The 18,188-nt window shown below is 58.4% G+C and overlaps 2 protein-coding genes across 2 annotated transcripts; one reads left to right on the top strand and one right to left on the bottom strand.

The window, feature by feature from the left end:
* Nucleotides 1-490: 490 nt before the first annotated feature.
* On the bottom strand, nt 491-12,554 carry WDR62 (WD repeat domain 62). The gene is made up of 29 exons (XM_075020865.1): nt 12,453-12,554; nt 11,785-11,876; nt 11,633-11,695; nt 11,148-11,205; nt 10,746-10,916; nt 10,447-10,581; nt 9,837-10,019; nt 9,595-9,755; nt 9,032-9,206; nt 8,801-8,938; nt 8,156-8,331; nt 7,867-7,958; nt 7,303-7,428; nt 6,889-6,956; nt 6,675-6,796; nt 6,479-6,554; nt 5,386-5,497; nt 5,104-5,167; nt 4,153-4,272; nt 3,922-4,055; nt 3,760-3,812; nt 3,432-3,635; nt 3,152-3,291; nt 2,588-2,712; nt 2,049-2,412; nt 1,855-1,966; nt 1,676-1,742; nt 1,458-1,543; nt 491-1,219 (listed from the first exon to the last, which is right to left on the bottom strand). The coding sequence occupies exons 1-29, from the start codon at nt 12,552-12,554 to the stop codon at nt 968-970; spliced, it is 3,771 nt and encodes a 1,256-aa protein (XP_074876966.1). The 3' UTR covers nt 491-967.
* A 559-nt stretch (nt 12,555-13,113) lies between these two features.
* On the top strand, nt 13,114-15,787 carry THAP8 (THAP domain containing 8). Its single transcript, XM_075019591.1, has 4 exons — nt 13,114-13,220; nt 13,452-13,638; nt 14,345-14,962; nt 15,231-15,787. Exons 1-4 carry the CDS (start codon nt 13,138-13,140, stop codon nt 15,378-15,380), a joined length of 1,038 nt encoding a protein of 345 aa, XP_074875692.1. The 5' UTR covers nt 13,114-13,137; the 3' UTR covers nt 15,381-15,787.
* Nucleotides 15,788-18,188: the final 2,401 nt, after the last annotated feature.

The raw sequence follows: 18,188 nt of genomic DNA, 5'->3' as shown, positions 1-18,188 counted from the left end.
GGTACCCCAAAATGTCCCCATGGGCCCTAAATTGCAGCCGTGGGGCCCCAAATTGTATCCCTGGTACTCAAAAATGCCCCCATGGGCCCCAAGTTGCAGCCGTGGGGCTCCAAATTGTCCCCAGTGGGCCCCAAATTGCATCCCTAGTACCCCAAAATGTCCCCATGGGCCCTGAATTGCAGCCATGGAGCCCCAGATTGCATTCCTGGTACCTCAGATTGCCCCCCAGTGCCCCACATCACCCCATAGCAGCCTCAGATGTCCTCACCAGGCTCTAACTTGCCCCACTGGACCTCAGTTTGCATCCCCAGTGCCCCCAGTTGCCCATGACAGGCCCCATATTGTAGTCCTGGTGCCCCAAATTACCCCCTGTGCCCCAAATTACCCCCCATGCCCCCAAATCACCCCTCCCATGTTTCAAATCACTCCATCAACCCCTGACTTGCCCAAAATCTTCCCCTGTACCTCAAAATGCCCAATTGGGCCCTGAATCACACACACCCCGCCCCCGGCCGAGTACTCTGAACCACCATCCAGCCACCCCCAATCTCACTGAACCCCAAATTGTCACCTGGTGCAATGGGGGCTGCCAGGGGCACCCAGGCATCCTGCAGCCCCATGAAAACCTCGTGGGTCCTGGTGAGGTCATCAGGGGCTGAATCCACCAACCCCCAAACCCCTTGCTTTGGTTCAAAAACTTTTTTTTTATTTTTAACAACTTTTAACATTGGCAGCAATGGCCGCTTCTGCCCCTCCGCTAGTGGCACAGAACAGGATCAGGGCTGGGAGGGGATGCGGCTGCTGGGACTCTTGCCAGGTGTTTGCGGGGCTTGGAGAGGGACAAGATGGAAACCAGAAAAAAAAATATACATCCAAGAACCCTGGAAGTGGTTAAAGCTTAGAATGTTGCCTAAAAAACCCCCAGAAATTTAAGAAAGAAGGTGGGTTGACACCCCAATACTTCAATTTAAAGCATTTCAGGGTTGCTGCTCTCCAGCCTCTTCCGGATCATCTCCATGAGGGAGTCGGAGTAGGCACGGAGCAGTGCCAGGGTTTCGGGGTCTGGTGGTGGTGCCAAACCATCAGTGCCGATGGCGGCGTCAACGTGGTGGGTCACGCTGCGGGAGCGCAGCTCGGCTTTCATCCAGCTGAAAAGGTCAGCCAGCGCAGTCCTCGCCTGGAGGAGGTCCTCCTCGGTGGCCTCGGCACAGAGGGTCATCTGCGGGAGAGGGGTCCCATCGTCACCCCGATTATTTGCTGGCTGGTTAAAATGCTCCCCCCGCACCTCGGCTCTGAAATGAGCCGCCAGTGATGGGTTTTGGGGGGTCCAACTCCACAGACATGGCCAAAATACATCAACTGTTGGTCATCTGAGAGAGGAGAAGCAAACGGCCCACCCCCCCCGAAACACTGTGAATTGGGACGGGGGTCTCCCCCCATTTTTCGGAGGCACTGACCTGGTCGTAGAGCCCCAGCATCTCCTGGAAGCTGGTGCGCAGCAGCTGCAGGGCTGTGGTGAAGGTCTTGACCCAGAAGTGGGATCCTGTGGGCACCACGGCTGCCATGAGCCTTGTGCCCCCTCTGCTTTGGGAGGGGACAACAAAAACCCACCTCATCCCAATCCGGGAGGTGGTTTTGGGGTGAAGGAAGCCCCTCTTTGTCTTCAAACACACACCTGTGGGTTTTCCAGTGTTGGAGCCTGTTTCCTGTCCCGTTCCCAAAGCTTTTTCATCCAGCAGTTTCTAAAAAGTTGATGGAAGCACCGCTGAGCCCAGCCCGAGGAAGGAAAATGCCTTTTTCTCCATGTTTCTCCCACAGATTTCCCCCTCCCTTAGGCAAAAAAAAATGTCTCGCCTCCGATTGTTGGAGCTCCTGGGATGTTTTTGACTGGTCCCTGACCGGCTCCTGGGCACGGGCAGGGCTGTGCAGCCGGGGCCATTCTTGCAGGGGGAAGGTGGCCGCCAGCCTGCGGGACAAGAGGAGTTGGGAGTTGGAAACCGATTCCCCACTGGACAGACAGATGGACAGAAGCAGCACCCCCTGCCCACCTGCTCTTCCGGCAGCGTGAGAGGAACCGGGCTGAAATGGTCAAGCGTGGGTTCAAGAACAAGTTTTTTTCCTCATCCTCAGGTTTGGGAGGTTTCAAATCCTTTAAGGAGCCGTCAAACTTCTCTGCAGCCACAGGGCAGGAAGCATTAGCTCTACCATCGCTGCAATCTGCCCAGATCGGCTGTGCCGAACACACCGGCAGCATCTGCCCACGGTTTCTCCCATTACCTTCAGTGTCCGCCAGCGTCTCGAAGTGCTGCTTGAGGTATTTCTCCTGCTCGGGGGTCTGGGGCAGGGAGCTGCACTGCGGCAGGTTCTCCTCTGGCTCCTCCACCTCCCTGTCAGAGCCCGACAAGTCCTCGTCTGCCAGAATAGAGCCAGAAAGGAAAGCCACCATGATGGACGTTAGCACCAGGCAGTTTTTATTCTGATGTAAAGCCACCCCCTCAAGCTTTTTGCTCGGTCATGAGGGTTTAGCGCTGGCAAAGCTGGTGCTTGCAGTGCATTCCCAGAGCCCTGGCCATGCTCCCAGCGTTACCTTCCAGCTGGTAGCAAGGCACTGGCATTCCCAGGCAGGGTGAAACACAGGACGAGGTGTCCTCCTGGCTGACCCTGGGCTCCTCCAGGTACATGAGGCGCAGCGGCTGCTCCATCACACGTTGCCTTGGGGGAAGGCGAGCAGATCGGTGATGGCAGAGCATTGGATGCCACCACCAGGTCTGCGCTCGCCATCGCTCCAAGCCAGCACGCGTGTGCCTGCGTTTGGGTGCTTGGCTGGGACGAAGTTGAGTTGCGCCCGAAAGGTTTCCCTCCTCCGACCTCGGCAGGTCTTTAGGGGCCGGGTGGGAGGTTTGGCATGAGCAGGGGAGCCCTGTCCTGCCAGGCTGGCGCCTTCCAACATTGCCAAAATGTTCTGAAATTTGGCTTGAAGGGAAAAGCCGTGACGGGGACAAGGGTGCGATGGAGCTCAGCATGAGCCAGGACTTGGTGTGGTGATGTTAAGCCAAGCCCGAAGTAGCAGGGAGGGGTTGACTTAACACTGATAGTGAAACACAGTGCTTGCTTCCCTACCTGGCTACTGTCGGCTTCAGCCGGCACCAACCTGCTTGCCTTGGGCGTGCGTGGCTCCTGCAGGCTGGTCCCGGTTGTATCTGGTGATTCTAGTCCCCTGTTGGTTTCCTCATCTGAGAAGACCTCGGAAAGCAAGTCCTCAGTGAGGTCGCTGGGAGAGCTCTTTGCCTGCTGGAGACAGGGAGCTGATGTCTGTAGCTGGATTTTTCCCAGAAAGGTGGGCACTGGCAGGCAGCGGGTCTCCAGGAACGGTTAAAACCAGAGTCTGGCGAGGCCTGATGGAGGGTGCAGGATCTGGCCCCACAACTGACCTTTGAAAGCAGCTGCTCCAGGCTGCCAGGCTCATGTTCCTTGTCACTCTTGAGGTGGAGTTTGATGGGGGTGAAGTCAGGGAGATCCATCTCTGGCAAGGTCTTGATGGGAACCCTCTCAGCACGCTCTGCCCATCGCCCCTGTGGCCGGTAGCTGTCCCGCAGGCTGGCGGCCACTCCGTCCCCATCCTCCACCTCTCCCAGCTGGAAAAGGGAGGGGGGAAAGAAGAGAAGGGATCCAGTGGAGACAGAACAAAGGCATCTTCATCCGGCCCCGTTAAAGTAAAAGAAATTAAATTACATCTCTAGGTGTGGCTGTACAACTTACCAGCCTTTTTGCCCACATGGGCAGCCTGCTGTTGGTTAGGATGCAGGCTGGAGCTGGAGGGGGAGAGTGGGGTTAGGAGCTGCACCATGTGCTGCAGCCCTCTGAGGAAAGACGGGCAGAAAATGGGGTGCAGCCACAGAGGGACCCCGACCCCCAACGCACACAGGTCCGAGTCCTCCTTGCAGGGGGTCCGCAGGGATGAGGCCTCGTCTCGCTCCTCCTTGAGGTCTTCGTTGGAAGCTCCTCCGGCACCAGTGGCTGCCATCCCATCAGGGATCCTGATGTGGGTCTCCCATCTGGAGGAGGGAAGAAAGGTGGGGCCCCCGAGCTACCTCCCACCCCAAAAGCCAAAAACAGGGGGGGATGCGGGGGTGAGGGGCTTTTCTCTGCTACCTGAACTGCGCCAGCAGACTGGTCTCCTTCGCCTGCTTCGGCTGCAGCAGGTCAAGCTCCAGCAAGTGCTGCTTCATGCTGCTGGTGATTTCCAGGTCCAGGTGCCAAATAAAGATGCAGCTGGGGGTAGAAAGGTGGGTGGGGGGTCAGGTGGCCCCCAGATTTTGGATACAGGGCAGCGGGGGGCTTTACATTTGTCGTGGTTTAACTCCAGCCAGCAACTAAGCACCATGCAGCCGCTCACTCACTCCCCCCACCCCCCCCCCTCAGTGGGATGGGGGAGAAAATTGGGAAAAGAAGTAAAACTTGTGGGTTAATAGAACAGAAAAGAAGAAACTAATAATGATAACGATAACATTAATAAAATTACAATAGTAATAATAAAAGGTCTAGAGTATACAAGTGATGCACAATGCAATTGCTCACCACCCACTGATTGATGCCCAGGTAGTCCCCAAGTGGTGATTCCCCGCCCCCCCCCACTCCCCCTAGTTTATATACTAGATGTGACATCACATGGTATGGAATACCCCGTTGGCCACTTTGGGTCAGCTGCCCTGGCTGTGTCCCCTCCCAACTTCTTGTGCCCCTCCAGCTTTCTCGCTGGCTGGGCATGAGAAGCTGAAAAATCCTTGACCTTAGACTAAACATTACTTAGCAACAACTGAAAACATCGGTGTTGTCAGCATTCTTCTCATACCTAACTCAAAAACATAGCACTGTACCAGCTACTAGGAAGACAAGTAATTCTATCCCAGCTGAAACCAGGACAACATTAAGACCCTTCATTAATTCAATGCACCTGAGCCCTCCAGCAGTGCCACCGCTTGCATGTACATCCCACCCAGCCAATTCTTTTCCCATTGTGTCTTGCACGGCATCAAGGGTGAGGGGTGAGGTGTTTACAGCAAAGCATAAATTGGATTATTTCTTATGTCCATTGGCCCCTACCTGTCTCCTGAGACAGTGATGAGGTACCTGCAGTCATATGTGAACTGCATGCCTGTGACTATTTCTGTACCAAAAAGAAAGAAACGCAGGGGGGGTTGCTTGCCAGGACCACAATCCCCATGCTCATTTAGGAGATTAAAGTGACACAGTGGGGACGTTATTGTGGGGTTTCATGGCCGAACAGCGGACAGGCAGGGGTAGGCAGAGCACTGGGGGCTTCCCAGCAGGTCTCTGCATCTCCCTTTCCAAGGGCACCTCCTGGATTTCTGAGAGGAACCGAACCTGAATGGCCGAACATTTTTGCCACGCATTCCCCAGAGTGGAAGTCAATGAGGGTGATGCTCTTGTCAGAGCAGCTCGTTGCCAGGAAGGTGCCGGAGGGATCCAGCTGTACCTGGGGGAGACGAGCAGTGGGTCAGGCTTGGCCACAGGTGAGAAGGCAAGTGGAGCCAGGCAGCTTCATAGGAGCACAGAAGGGTTTGGGTTGAAGGGACCTTCGAAGACCATCCAGTCTAACCGCCTGCCACGGACAGGCACATCTCCCACTCGATCAGATTGCTCCGAGTCCCATCCAACCTGACCTCGAACGCTTCCCACAAGGAGGCATCCATAGCTTCCCTGGGCAATCTCCTCCGGTGTCTCACCACCCTTATCACAAAGAATTTCTTCCTCATGACCAACCTAACGCTCCCCTCTGTCAGTTTAAAGCTGTCGCTTCTTGTCCTATCGCTGCAGACCCTGGTAAAAGTTTCTCTCCATCTTTCTTATATTGAACAGCTGCAGTAAGGTCTTCTCCAGGCTGAACAGCCTCAACTCTCTCAGCCTTTCTCCGCAGCACAGCTGCTCCTGCCCTTGAACCATCTCCGTGGCCTCCTCTGGACCTGCTTGAGCAGATCCATGTCTGTCTTGTGCTGGGGACCCCAGAGCTGGACGCAGGGTGGGGGTCTCAGCGGAGCGGAGCAGAGGGGGAGAATCCCGTCCCTCGACCTGCAGCCCAGGAGACGCTTGGCTTTCTGGGTGGCGAGCACACATTGCCAGCTCATGTCCCAGCTGTCACCCACCAGCGTCCCCAAGTCCTTCTCTGCAGGGCTGCTCTCCATCCATCCATCCATCCATCACTCCCCCAGCCTGTGCTGGGACAGGGGATTGCCCCCACCCAGCTGCAGGACCTTGCGCTTGGCTTTCTTGAAAGTTGGCCAACTCCTCCAGCTCCCTCTGGACGGTAGCTCTTCCCTCAAGGGTACCAACGGCTCAGCCCCAAGCCCTTCAACACTGCCGACAATCCTGCCCCACCGCAGCCCCCCCTCAACCCTGCACCAAGGGAGCTGCTGCAGATGCCCTGACGACCGATGTCTGGTGGAGATCACCTTCTTACCTTCAACAAGGAGCCATCATCACCTTGCGAGCCCTTGTAGCAGCACTTCAGCTTCCCGCTGGCTGTGCTGTACACCCTGCAAGAGGAATGGGAGGTGGTCATGCTGGTGATGAGACCCGCGGGGCACCGGAGCAGGAAGGAGAAAGGTGACCTGGATGTGGATTCAGCCTGAGCCAGCATGGAAAAGTGCCTTCACCTGACATTTCTGTCCTGGCAGGCAACAGCAATGTATTTCTGCGTGATATCAATGTCCATGTCGTACAGTGTGGTTTTCTCAGCAACGTGATGCGTCCTAAGGAAATTGAAGCCATCCGGGAGCTGGAGGGAGACAAGGAGAGCCACATTGCCTTCCAGCCCGTTTGGTTTTCAGGGAGAAATAGCAGATCCCTGCAGAGAGGCCACTAACCCACCTTTTGAGCATTGCGGAAATAAATGCTTTTATCAGCACCGCAGCTTATCAGCTGAATGTCCCCATTGCCTGAGCGAAGAGAGCACAGGAAAAGGCGGTCAGAGATCACATCTGTTCCAAATTCACCACTGAGTGAATCCGAAAAGTGATTCTTTATGAATGAATCCATAAAAAACCCGATTCTTTTAAGAACTAGATGCAATCCAAGGGTGAGATCCTCCCCTACTATGTATCCCCTACAACGGATGGCTCGGAGCTCTTTGTCTGGAGATGCCTGTTTTCTACCGAGGACCCCCTCTTATGCAGATCTTGAAGTTTAGGTAGGTAAATCCGGAGAGAAAAACCCTGTCTTTAAGGCAGAACGAGGTAAAGGGCAGCCTGATGGGGGGAATTTGGATGAAATTCGGCCACCTACCAGCAAATTTGACCGATGTTATCGCGGAGGAGTGATCATCCAGGGTTTGCTCCAGCTTATAGTTCTTGTCTACATTCAAGACGTGGATCAGCCTGTCTCTGCTCGCCGAAGCCAGCAGTGCTGCTCCTGGAGCCGTCAGAAAAGAGGGTGTTAAAATAGTGCTGTGCTAAAGGCTTTTGTCAGGAAAATGGTGTATTTGCTGTCGTTCCCTGCAAAGATTTGGATTTAAACAGGGTTTAAGTTGGCTGTTAAAGGGAGAGCAAATGGAGGTGGTTGCACAGGTCCTTCCTGCTGCCTGGAGGGGACCGTTACCCCCAGCACAGGTGATCTGGGTTTTAATCTGTGCAGCCCCAGGGTGTGTCTCCAGCTTCCATGGCTTCTCAGAGGAGAGACCCTTCCCTGCAAAGCTCGTTTTTCAGGATGCCTTGGCTCATTTGGTGAAGGAGAAGCTTTCCCAGCAGGAAGAGCCAGTCACCAGGAAGCTGAGCCCCAAGGCTCACCGGTGATGCCCGAGGACTTATCCAGTGGCAGCTTTCAGGCATCAGTGTCAGGATGAAGCCTTACCGGTCTCTGGTTTTGAATACTCCAGGCAGAGAACTTCTGAATCGTGAGCTTCCACTTTAGCCACCTGCTGCATGAACTGCAGCTCGTGTATCCTGCGAGGGAAGGGCATCATTGGCTCAGCTCCCAAAAAACGGGGAAGCTTTGCAGGAACACTGTTGACACACGGTGAGGGGGCTTGGAGATGCTCACAGCAAAAGGTAAACAGCTAAACCACATTGGTGGGAGCCCACCCCAGTACCCAACCGCCACCGTCCTTCTGTGGCTTTTGGCCGAGAGTGGTGCCACTTGCCTGAGGGTTCCTCCTCTGTCCCCCGATGCCAAATGCTCCCCATCGGGGCTGACCTGCATCACCCGCACCCCAGACTTGACATCAAGGTGACCTACATTCTCGCTTCGGTTGGGCGCGCTGGAAGAGTCCTGGAGGTGCTGCGTGTTGTTGTCCACGTAGATGATGTTCAGCAGGGTCTTGGTGCAGGAGGATAGGGGACAGTCAGGCCCCTGGCAGAGTGCAGGTGCCTCTTTGGGGACAAGAAGAGCCCACCCACGTCACCCAACTGCTTCCAACATTCCCACTTCATTTTTCCCGGCTTCCTGCTCAGAAAACACCAGGATTTGAGCAGCACAACTGTGTCCTTTGGTTGTTCAGACAGAAATAGCAAGTGCAGGGGAACAGAAAGCCATTTCCAGGCTCACTAAAATCACCAAAACCCACTAAAAACCACCACTCCTCTCCCACTCAGGCAGCAGCTCTGTACCCAGAGCGCCAAGAAGCTGATGGAAACCACTCTGAAATCTCCAGCAACCTCATTTTCTAGAGGCAAATCCCACAAGATGAGAGCATAAGGAGCCGGTTGTGCTCCCACAGCTGCTGACATAGTTTTTCAGGGGGCTGCCTTGAGCAGGGAGGTGGGACACAGCCCCCCCCACATTGTACCGTGCTGTAGGTGCTGCCCTGGATGGGGCGCACAGAGCTGCTTTCCAAGGTCCAGGCGCGGATGGTGTTGTCCGAGGAGCACGTCAGGAAGGAGCCAGGAGGCAGACAGGATCTCCGCTCCTCAAATTCGGGGTACACCTGCACCCAGAGGGTTATGCGTCAAGGCAGAGGGGAAGGAAAGTGAGGCTGTGGGTGCCCCGAATCATCCCCATGGGACCCGCTTGCCCTCACCTCAACGGTCCACACGAAGGAGCTGTGGAAAAGATCTGACCACACCTTCCTGACGTTCTGCAGGTCCCCAACGTCCCAGATGTAGACACTGTGGTCCTTGTAGACACAGGACAGCCAGCGGTTGCAGGCGTCGTAGGCCAAGGCAATGGTGTCAGGGTAGACCAGGTCTGGCCGCCTTCAGGGAGAGGGAGACAGGGTCAGGTCATGTCCAAAGGGAGCAGCATTTTGGGGGCTCGACCCCTCCAGAGCCCACCAAGCGGTCCGCCAGAGGCAGATTTGTTTTGCAAATGAAATGACATCCGTATCCCAACACGCAGCATGAAGTCTGGGACTCCCTACCCCCTGTAAGCCTGACACCACCCTCACGTCCTCACCGTCCTTTGCCGCGCATAAAATCAGTCGCCAATTCGAATCTCAGCTCAGACCTCCATCAAGACAAGCTCGCAGGCTGAGCAATGAAAGCCATGGGGTCTGAAAACCCACAGTTCAGTGACGGAAGCTGCGACGGACGGTTCAAAAGGGCGGACAGAGGGGTCCCTGCCATCCCCTCAGCTGTGCAGTACCTCAGTGGGGGGGCCTGGGTGACATCCACACCCAGGGGATGAGGTTTGGGGAGATCGCTCAGGTAGCGCATGTCACGACCCTGGAAAATCCTCACGGTGCCATTGGCGCAGCCGCAAAATATCAACTCCTCACCGAGGCAGAGGCAGTTTGCCAGCGGCACCTGTGGCAGGAGCGGGTAAGGTCCCTGCCGGTGGGCTTCAGCCTGGGGTGGTGTCCAGTGGATATCACCCCCCCCACCCACCTTCAGAACGATCCATTTCTCCAGCACCCGCTTCTCATTGAACTGGCAGAGCAGCCCCGAGGAGGAAATGCAGAAGGTGCTGCCCAACATCTGCCCTCGGCCGCAGGCAACGCCACAGAAGACGTTGTCGTGAAGCTCTCCCAGCAGCCCCGACCGTCCCACCAGTGGCACCGTCTCGTTGATCTGCAAAGCAGGGTAGCGCCGCCAACCTGACATTAACGAGCGTTAATGAAGGAAATGGCTCCTAGCCCTCTGGAGTAGGCACGGCCCTGTAGGCAGTGTCCTCGTGCCCACACGTGTTCCACAGCAGAGCTGCCATGCAACCATGGGCTCTCACCAGTCAGAGCTTCACCAGCTCCGGGCTGAGCTGAAGCGCCTGTGGCTTCAAGATCCAGCACTGGGCGGATGGAGCAAAACAACATCCAGGTATGACACAGCATGAATTCTGGGGGGAAAACCTGGCATTTCTTCAGTTCTTTCTACAGAAACCACCCGCTCCGACATCACATAAGCTTCAGTGACAAGGATTTAAGCAGAGTCCAGCCCTAGTCCAGCTTCCATCGGCCACCTGCAGCCTGTGGGACGGCGTCGGCAAAGGGCACCCCCTCACCTTCAGCTCCCTCGACGAGTCCAGGAACCAGAACTTGATGTGGCGGTGCCCCACGGTGACGAAGTAGCTGTCCTCGGAGAAGGACACAGCCGTCACTTTGCAGGACACCTTATTTGATGCGACCAGGGAATTTTTCTGCTCAGAAAGAAAGATGCAGTGGGGTCGTGCACAGTAAGCATTACCCCCACAAAAGTCTGGACCCACGAGTGACTGGGAGAAAAGATGGAAAAGGTCTGTTTTCCCTGCGATTTGGGGAATTTCAGGCTGCTTTAAGCCAGCTCGGTTTGGCCGGAGCTCACCTTCCAGTCCCAAACATTGACCGCCATGTCGTGGGGGTACCCCACTGACACCAGGTACTTGGCGCTGGGAGAGAAGGCAACACAAGCCACGCCGTGCTTGTGACCATGCAACGCCAAGACCTGTGCCCGTTCCTCCACATCCCACACACGGACGGCCGGTCGGTGCCCATTCTGAGTGGAGAAAACAGCGGTGTGGCGGCAGCTTTCCCCTTCTTGCCCACTTCCCATGGCCATCCATTGCGCCCTCCAACCCTAAAGGGTATTCCCACCCTCCCAGCGCCATCCCAAAGTGGGTGGAAAACCCCCAAAAAGGCAGGGAGGAATAATCCTAGCTACTCCATCTCGCTGGTACTGGGACAGCGAAAACTGGGGTGCAGGTGACTACAAATAAGTGGCACCCACCTCTCCAGTGACAATGAGCTTCCCGTCAGGTGAGAAGGCCAATGCACTCAAAGTTTTCCTGGAAAATATTGGGTTTTCTTTAACAACTAGGCTGCTCTGGAGGGAAAACTGAGATTTTCTTGGGAGAAGGGAGGAAAAATACTGGAAGTGTCGCTCCTGAAACACAGTGTACAGTACAGCCTGTGTTTGGGGATACCTGGAAGGTTTGGAAGGGTATTTGGGGGTGTTTAGGGGTAGGTATCCAGGGTATCTGGAGGTATCTGGGGATACCTGGAGGTGTTTGGGGTACTTGGGGGTCCCTGAAGGTATTTGGGGGTACCTGGAGGGTCCTTGGAGGTGTTTGGGGGGTCTCTGGAGGTGTTTGGGGTTACCTGGAGGTATTTGGGGGTCCCTGGAGGTGTTTGGGGAGTTCCTGGAGGTGTTCAGGAGGTATTTGGGGCATAGCTGGAGGTGCTTGGGGGGTACCTGGAGCTGTTTGAGGATACCTGGAGGTGTTCAGGATGTGTCTCTGCGTGTTCTCCCAGGGATTCAGGATGACGACAACACACCTGGATAGGAAAGGGGGAGGTTTTTCCTTGGGTGGGATTTTGGGGGGCGCAGAAGGGTCCCGGAGGGGAGGGTCCCCACGGGTGCTCACCCGGCGGGGTAGGCAAGCAGCCCCGTGGTCGGGTCGCAGGCCAAGCTGCTGCTGGTCTGGGCGGTGATTCCCAGCACCTTCTCCAGTGTCACCTGGGGGAGAGGAGGAGTGGGACCCCCGGGCATGGGGCTGGAGGAGGCAAGGGGCAGATGAGTGTCCCCTGAAATTGGGGGGGGGGGGGGGGGGGGGCATGCGGCTGGGGTGGGACCCTGAGCCCGCAGGGGTGTCCCTGGGGCAGCACCCAAGGGCCCCTCGGTGTCCCACCCTTCGTGTCCCGACCCCTCCCCCCCCTCGTGGGGGCACCCCAAAGCCAACCCCGGCTGGAAGCGCTGCTCCTCCCCAGGCTTCGCCCCCATGCAGACCCCCAAGCCCCGCCCCATGGGAGTACCAACCCCGCCCCGATCGAAGCCCCGCCCACATAAACTCAAGCCCCGCCCCTCGCGGCTTTCAAGCCCCCCCCAAGCTCCGCCCCCCAGTGAGTCCCCCTCCCAAATCCATCCCTCACCCAAGCCCCACCCACGTGGCAAACACAAGCCCCACCCCCTCGGGACCATCAAAGCCCGCCCTCTCTCACCCCCACGGGGCAAGCCCCGCCCCACCAGAAGCCCCGCCCCTCCCCCCGCCAACGGCCGCCCGCCCCACGCGCCCCTCACTGCCTGTTCCGGGACCTGATGCCGTGATCGCCGCCGCAGGTTGAGGAGCGGAGGCGACTCGGACCCGGTCGCGGTCCCGGTCCCGCCGTGAGCCCCGCCGCCCGCCGCCGCCGCCATGGCTCTGGACCGCCGCCGCTCGTTACTGGTCCGAACTGCGCGCGGAAAGCCGGCGTCTCCTCCCCATTGGCCATCGCCCACGCCATTCACCGCCCGCCTCCCCCGCTTCGCCCAATAGCAGCGCGGCGCTGCTAGGCCAAGCTCCGCCCCGCGGGTTCCTGCTACTCAACGCCGCGCTCGGCCAATAGCGGGGAGAACCGGCGCCGGCTCCGCCCCGCCCCCCCCTCCCGTCCCACTGGCCGCCCGAGGGTTCGAGCCCCGCGGACCCGGCACAACTGGCTCGGCCGTGGCCGCTGGCGGTAATTAAGGCACCGCCGGAGACGAAGGGGGTTATTAACGGCGTGGGAAACGGCCTCGCTTCCCCCGCCCCGGGCACAGCCCGGGAGAACGGGGACCGTCGCGAGTGTGGGGACGCCCACTGGGCTTCCCCGTTCCTGCCCCGACGTGTAGGCCCTGTTGCCATGGCTACGCCACCTTCCTCCTCAGTACGCATGCGCCGCCTCGAAAGGGCCAAGCGTTGCTACGGCGACGGCCATGCGTGCTGACGTAACGCGCCGCCGTATCACGTGAGCCGGCAGCGGCGATGCCCAAGTACTGTCGAGCCCCGCACTGCTCCAATGCGGCGGGGCAGGCCCGGCCGCCCGGCCGCCGCCTCAGCTTCTACAAGTCGGTACCGGGGAGATCGGCAGGGACCGGGGGGGCATGGCCTCTGCCCTTAAACCCGCCCACCGTGAGGAGGGACCTGGGCGGGGTCTTGGGCCTAGGCCTGGGCCGGGTTCTGGGGTGGGGCCTGGGGGGGGGTGGGACGGGGACCCTGGGATGGGGGCACCCAAGAAGATGGGGAGGGGAGGCTCCTCTCCCCCCCGCAGTGTCCCCTTAATCCCCCTCCTCCTCTAGGTTCCCGCTGCATGACGCGGTGCGGCTGCGGCAATGGTTGATGCAGATGCGGCGGGAGAACTGGGTTCCCACCCGTCACCAGCACCTCTGCAGCGACCACTTCGAACCCTCCTGCTTCCAATATCGCTGGGGCGTCCGTTACCTGCGGCCTGATGCCGTCCCCACCATCTTCCCCCGCAGTCCCCCGGTGAGCCCCCCCTACCCCCCACTGCCACTGGCAGAGCCCCTAGAATCTTCTAGCATAATCTAGAACAGTCTAGAACACACACCGCACCACCAAAGGGCCTAGAAGCTCCCCAGAGGCTCCCTCAGAAAGGTCTGGAAGGTTCTGGGAGAGGGAAAGGTCCCCTGGAAGTATCTCAGAGCTCTCCAGAAGTGTCTAGAAGGTTCTAGAAGCCACCTCAATGGGCTAAGAGCTTTTTGGGGGGTGGTGGGTTGTCTCAGAGGGGTCTGGAAGGGTCCAGAACGTTCTAAAAGCCGCCTCAGGGGGGACTAGAAGCGATGTGGGGGGCAGCGGGTTGTCTTGGAGGGGGTCTGGAAGAGTAGAAGGTTCTGGTAGCGCCCTCAGAAGGGGCTAGAAGCTCTCTGGGGGATGGTGGGTTGTCTCAGAGAGGTCTGGAAGGGTCCAGAAGGTTCTAGAAGCCACCTCAGAAGGGACTAGTTGCTCTTTGGGGGGTGGCGGATTGTCTTGGAAGAGTCTACAGGTTCCCCGGAGGGATTGAGAAACTCCCCAGAAGGGTCTGGTCGGTCCCCAGGAGAAGGTTGTCACCTCAGGGTGGCTTTTGTCCCCAGAGTGGGGGCTTGTGGGGAGGAACTGGCACTCCTGCCCCTTCCCACTCTGGTATATCACTGTGAGAACCTTCAGAAACAGGAATTTTGGGGGTTGTCTACAGAAACGGGAGAGTCCCAGCACACTGTCGGGCGCCACCCAGCCTAAGCAGCCCCTCCCAGCGAGCAGCCAGGAGCCAGTGATACCAGGACAGCCAGCCGTCCCTGAAACCGCCCCATCGGAGGCCATAACCGTTGCCCTGGAACCTGACTCAGCCGCGGCACCGCCGCTGCTTGGCCCCGTGGACAGCCCCGAGGGGGTCCCCGCCCACCCGCAGCCTTCCCCGGGCTACGCCACTGCGCCACCACCGCCGCCGTCACCGTGCCGGCGGGTGGAGCAGGTGGAGGATGTCACCGTCGAGCTGCCCGTCGCTGGCCCGCCGCCAGCATATTTTGAGCCCATCCCCGCAACACCAGTCACAGTGCCGGAAACCGTCCTCTCCTCGGCCTTAACGCTGCCCATCGTTTCCACTGTCCCCATTGTTTCCAAAACGGTGATGTCAATGTCACCACCGGGCGAGCTGAGCACCGAGGAACTCGTCGGCGTGGTGCTGGTGCTGCAGCGGAAGGTGAAGGTGCTGCAGCAGCGGCAACGCCGGCATCGCGCCCGGCTGGAAGCCATGGAAGGGTTGGTGGAGCAGCTGCGCCGTGAGAGCCTGCTCTCTGAGGAGAGGCTCAAGCTGGTAAGTGACACTGGGGACACAGTGGGTATGCTGGCAGGTGACACCTGGGGGGTGACACCGTTTCCCGGGGGGTGACACCGTTTCCCAGTGGGTGACACCATTTCCTGGTGGGTGACATTCCTCATCAGGTGCCGCTGGTTTGAACACCGGGGTTGTGGGGAGAGGGAGGTGGCCCCTTGGTGTCACACTGTGGCATGTCCCCAAGTTTGGGGACTTCCCCACAGCGCCTCTGTCCCCGTCACCTCCCCCCCACCACTGCCACTTCCAGGCCTGCCTGCAACCGGGGCCGGTGACAGCAGATCCCACCAGCGCCGTCACCATCATCTGCCAGGAGGAGGAGGAGGAGGAGGCGACATTGGTCTACACTGTGCCACCGCCGGCGGGGACGACCTGTGGCCTCAGCCTGGAGCAGCTGTGATGTGGTGGCACCGGTGCCACCGTCACCAGGAACCTGCTGGGACATTGGGGGGAGTGGTCCTCCCTGGGGACACCATGCTGTGCCTAGGGGTGTCACCCAGAAGCCAGGGGACACCCCCAAACCCTGGGGACACCCCAGTTGCATGGCCACTCCCCCCCCGACCTGTAGCAGAGGGTCACCTTGTGCCACCCCTCCCTTTGTCCCCCACCTTGGTGCCCCTATTTTATGGGGGGCGGGGGCTCAGTTGAGTTGCCCTCCACCCATGTGTGCTGCACCCCAGGGGAGGGAACACTTTATTTTTGTATTTAAGGTTTATTTTGTGATACCGGGCTGGGGGGAGCGGGTAGAATTTGGGGACAGAGATGTCCCTTCCCCCTGGCTTTAATAAAGGATGCTGGAGGCTTGTGGCTGGGGAGGTCTGTGTGTGACACTGTGGGGTGTGTGGGGGGGTGGCCCTTGCTGGTGGCCTTGGGGACATCGGCCTCTCCTGGGTGTGGCTCTGTTCCCCCCTGCCCCCATCTCCATCTTGCGGCCAGGCCCAAGCTGTCAGTAGGTTCCAGAGTTAATGACAGTGAAAGGGGTGGTTCCCTTGAGAATGGCCACACCCCCTGTGCCTTACAGACGTGAGAGGCCTCTACATGTCCCCCTGCATAGCCTCTGCCCCTATAGAACCCTAGATCAGCCTCTTTGCCCCTATAGCCACCATAATCCCCCCCAGCCCATAAGGCTTCCTATAGCCTCTCCCACAGGTCCCAAAGCCCCTATGGCTTCTTATAGCCCCTCCCACAGCCCCTCCCACAACCCCTATGGCTTCCTATAGCCCCTCCCACAGCCCCTTCCACACCCCCATGGGTTCCTATAGCTCCTCGCCCAGCCCCTATAGCCCCTGTGCAGCCCCCTGTACCCCTCCCTATAGCTGCTCCCCTGCTTCCGTAGTTCCCTATAGCCTCCATACACCCCATGGCCGATCTCCAGCCCCTGGGGTCCTCTTCCAGCTCCAAATCGTATCGCTCCTCTCCAACACCTATAGCTTCTTTCCAGGCCTCTGTAGACCCTCTCAGACCTCGGTAGCCCCTATAGCGCATTTGCAGCCCTGACTGGCCCCCTGTAGCCCCTTCCCAAAGCCTATAGGTCCCCATAGCTGCTCTCCAGCTCCCACAGCTGGCCATAGTCCTCTCCAGCCCCTATATGCCACCTCCAGCCTTTATGGCTGTTCTCCATCACCTATAGCTCCCCATAGCCCTCTATAGCCCTGTCCCAGCTCCTGTAGAGCCCCCCATAGCCCTTTTACTGGTCCCTATGTGCCCCATATCCCCTAGAACCACTCTTGCACCACTATAGCCCCCATAATCCTCACAGCCATCTATAGCTGCTCATTATCCCCTATAGCCCCCATAGATATTGTAGCTGCTCATCATCCCCTACAGTCCCCTAGAGCTGCTCTGCAGCCCCCATAGCCACTCATCATCCCCTATAGCAACCCCTATAGCCACTCATCCCCTACAGTTCCCTATAGCTGCTCTGCAGCCCCTATAGCCCCCATAGCACCTATAGCTGCTCATCATTCCCTATGGTCCCCTATGGCTGCCCCTATACCTACTCTCATCCTGTATGGTCCCCTATAGCAACCTCTGTAGCCACTCATTGTCCCCTATGGTTCCCTATAGTAGCCCCCATAGCTGCTCATCATCCCCTCTGATCCCTATAGCTGCTCTGCAGCCCCTATAGCCGCTTGTCATCCCCTGTGGTCCCCTATAGCAGCCACTGTTGCCACTTGTCATCCCATATGGTGCCCTATAGCAGCCCCTATAGCCCCCATCACTGCTCATCATCCCCTATAGCTGCTCATCATCAGCGGCTAGGCCAGCAGAGGCAACAGTAAGTTGGCAGCGAAGCACTGGATTGAGGCGGACCGGGAGGTTCCCGGAGCTCTTGCGAGAGAGGATGACACGGCGTGGGCTTTGCCATGGGCAGCCGAGGAAGATTTAAACGGCGCTGAGGAGCGCTGGTGACCAGGAGTGTGGCGTGGGCAGTTTGTGCAGCACGCCCTCCACCCTTCCCATCTTGAGAAGGCTACTGAAGCGGTGGGCATCGGCCTCAGAAGGAGACCCCGATATGGCTGCCACTCGGGTGAAAGCCGTTGCTAGGAAAAACGTGGCGACGCGGACAGAGCTCCCACGTAAACGTGCAGCTGTCCAGGTCTCTGGCTGCAGGGAGTGCCTGAGTCTATCACTGATGCCGGAGGGCAGCGGGGACACCTCTTGTGTGAGATGTGACCAGGTAGGTGATCTGCTCAGCCTGGTGGCAGAGCTGAAGGAGGAAGTGGAAAGGTTGAGGAGTACCAAGGAGCGTGAGGGGGAGATAGGTTGGTGGACCCACACCCTACCATCCCTGAGGCAGAGGCAGCAGATGGAGGCTCCGCGAGAAGCGGGGATTTCCCTGCCCCCTTGCCACCAGGCAGGAGGGGACCTAAGAGATGGAGGGGAATGGATACAGGTCCCTGCTCGGGGAGGCAGGCGAGTCCCCTCCCGGTCTCCCTCACCTTCCCAGTTGCCCCTGCGCAACAGGAGTGTGGCTCTGGAACTTGAGGACCGGGTCAATGAAGATCAGGGTGTAGGTGAAGCCCTGTCCAGGGAGGTGCCTAGGCTCAGTTGGGCAGCCCCACGCATTCTCACAGCCTCTGAAAAAAGAAAAAGGAGGGTAATTGTCGTAGGCGACTCCCTTCTGAGGGGGAAATAGAGGGCCCAATATGCAGTCCTGACCCATCCCACAGGGAAGTCTGCTGCCTCCCTGGGGCCCGGTTGAAAG

The sequence above is a fragment of the Buteo buteo genome, chromosome Z, assembly GCF_964188355.1.
Source record: "Buteo buteo chromosome Z, bButBut1.hap1.1, whole genome shotgun sequence".
Taxonomy (NCBI): domain Eukaryota; kingdom Metazoa; phylum Chordata; class Aves; order Accipitriformes; family Accipitridae; genus Buteo; species Buteo buteo.
Note: the sequence above shows the minus strand (reverse complement) of the source record. Positions and strands in the feature narration are given on the sequence as shown.

What these genes read in the sequence shown, in the direction of transcription:
- WDR62 (XM_075020865.1), bottom strand. Translation starts at nt 12,554, where the DNA reads ATGGCGGCGGCGGCGGGCGGCGGGGCTCACGGCGGGACCGGGACCGCG. An exon ending in AACATCGGTCAAATTTGCTG is followed by an intron (nt 6,957 to 7,302) that starts GTAGGTGGCCGA and finishes CTCTTCGCTCAG; the next exon opens with GCAATGGGGACATTCAGCTG. An exon ending in TCACGCTGCCGGAAGAGCAG is followed by an intron (nt 1,967 to 2,048) that starts GTGGGCAGGGGG and finishes CTTGTCCCGCAG; the next exon opens with GCTGGCGGCCACCTTCCCCC.
- THAP8 (XM_075019591.1), top strand. Translation starts at nt 13,138, where the DNA reads ATGCCCAAGTACTGTCGAGCCCCGCACTGCTCCAATGCGGCGGGGCAG. An exon ending in CGCCGCCTCAGCTTCTACAA is followed by an intron (nt 13,221 to 13,451) that starts GTCGGTACCGGG and finishes CTCCTCCTCTAG; the next exon opens with GTTCCCGCTGCATGACGCGG. An exon ending in CTGAGGAGAGGCTCAAGCTG is followed by an intron (nt 14,963 to 15,230) that starts GTAAGTGACACT and finishes TGCCACTTCCAG; the next exon opens with GCCTGCCTGCAACCGGGGCC.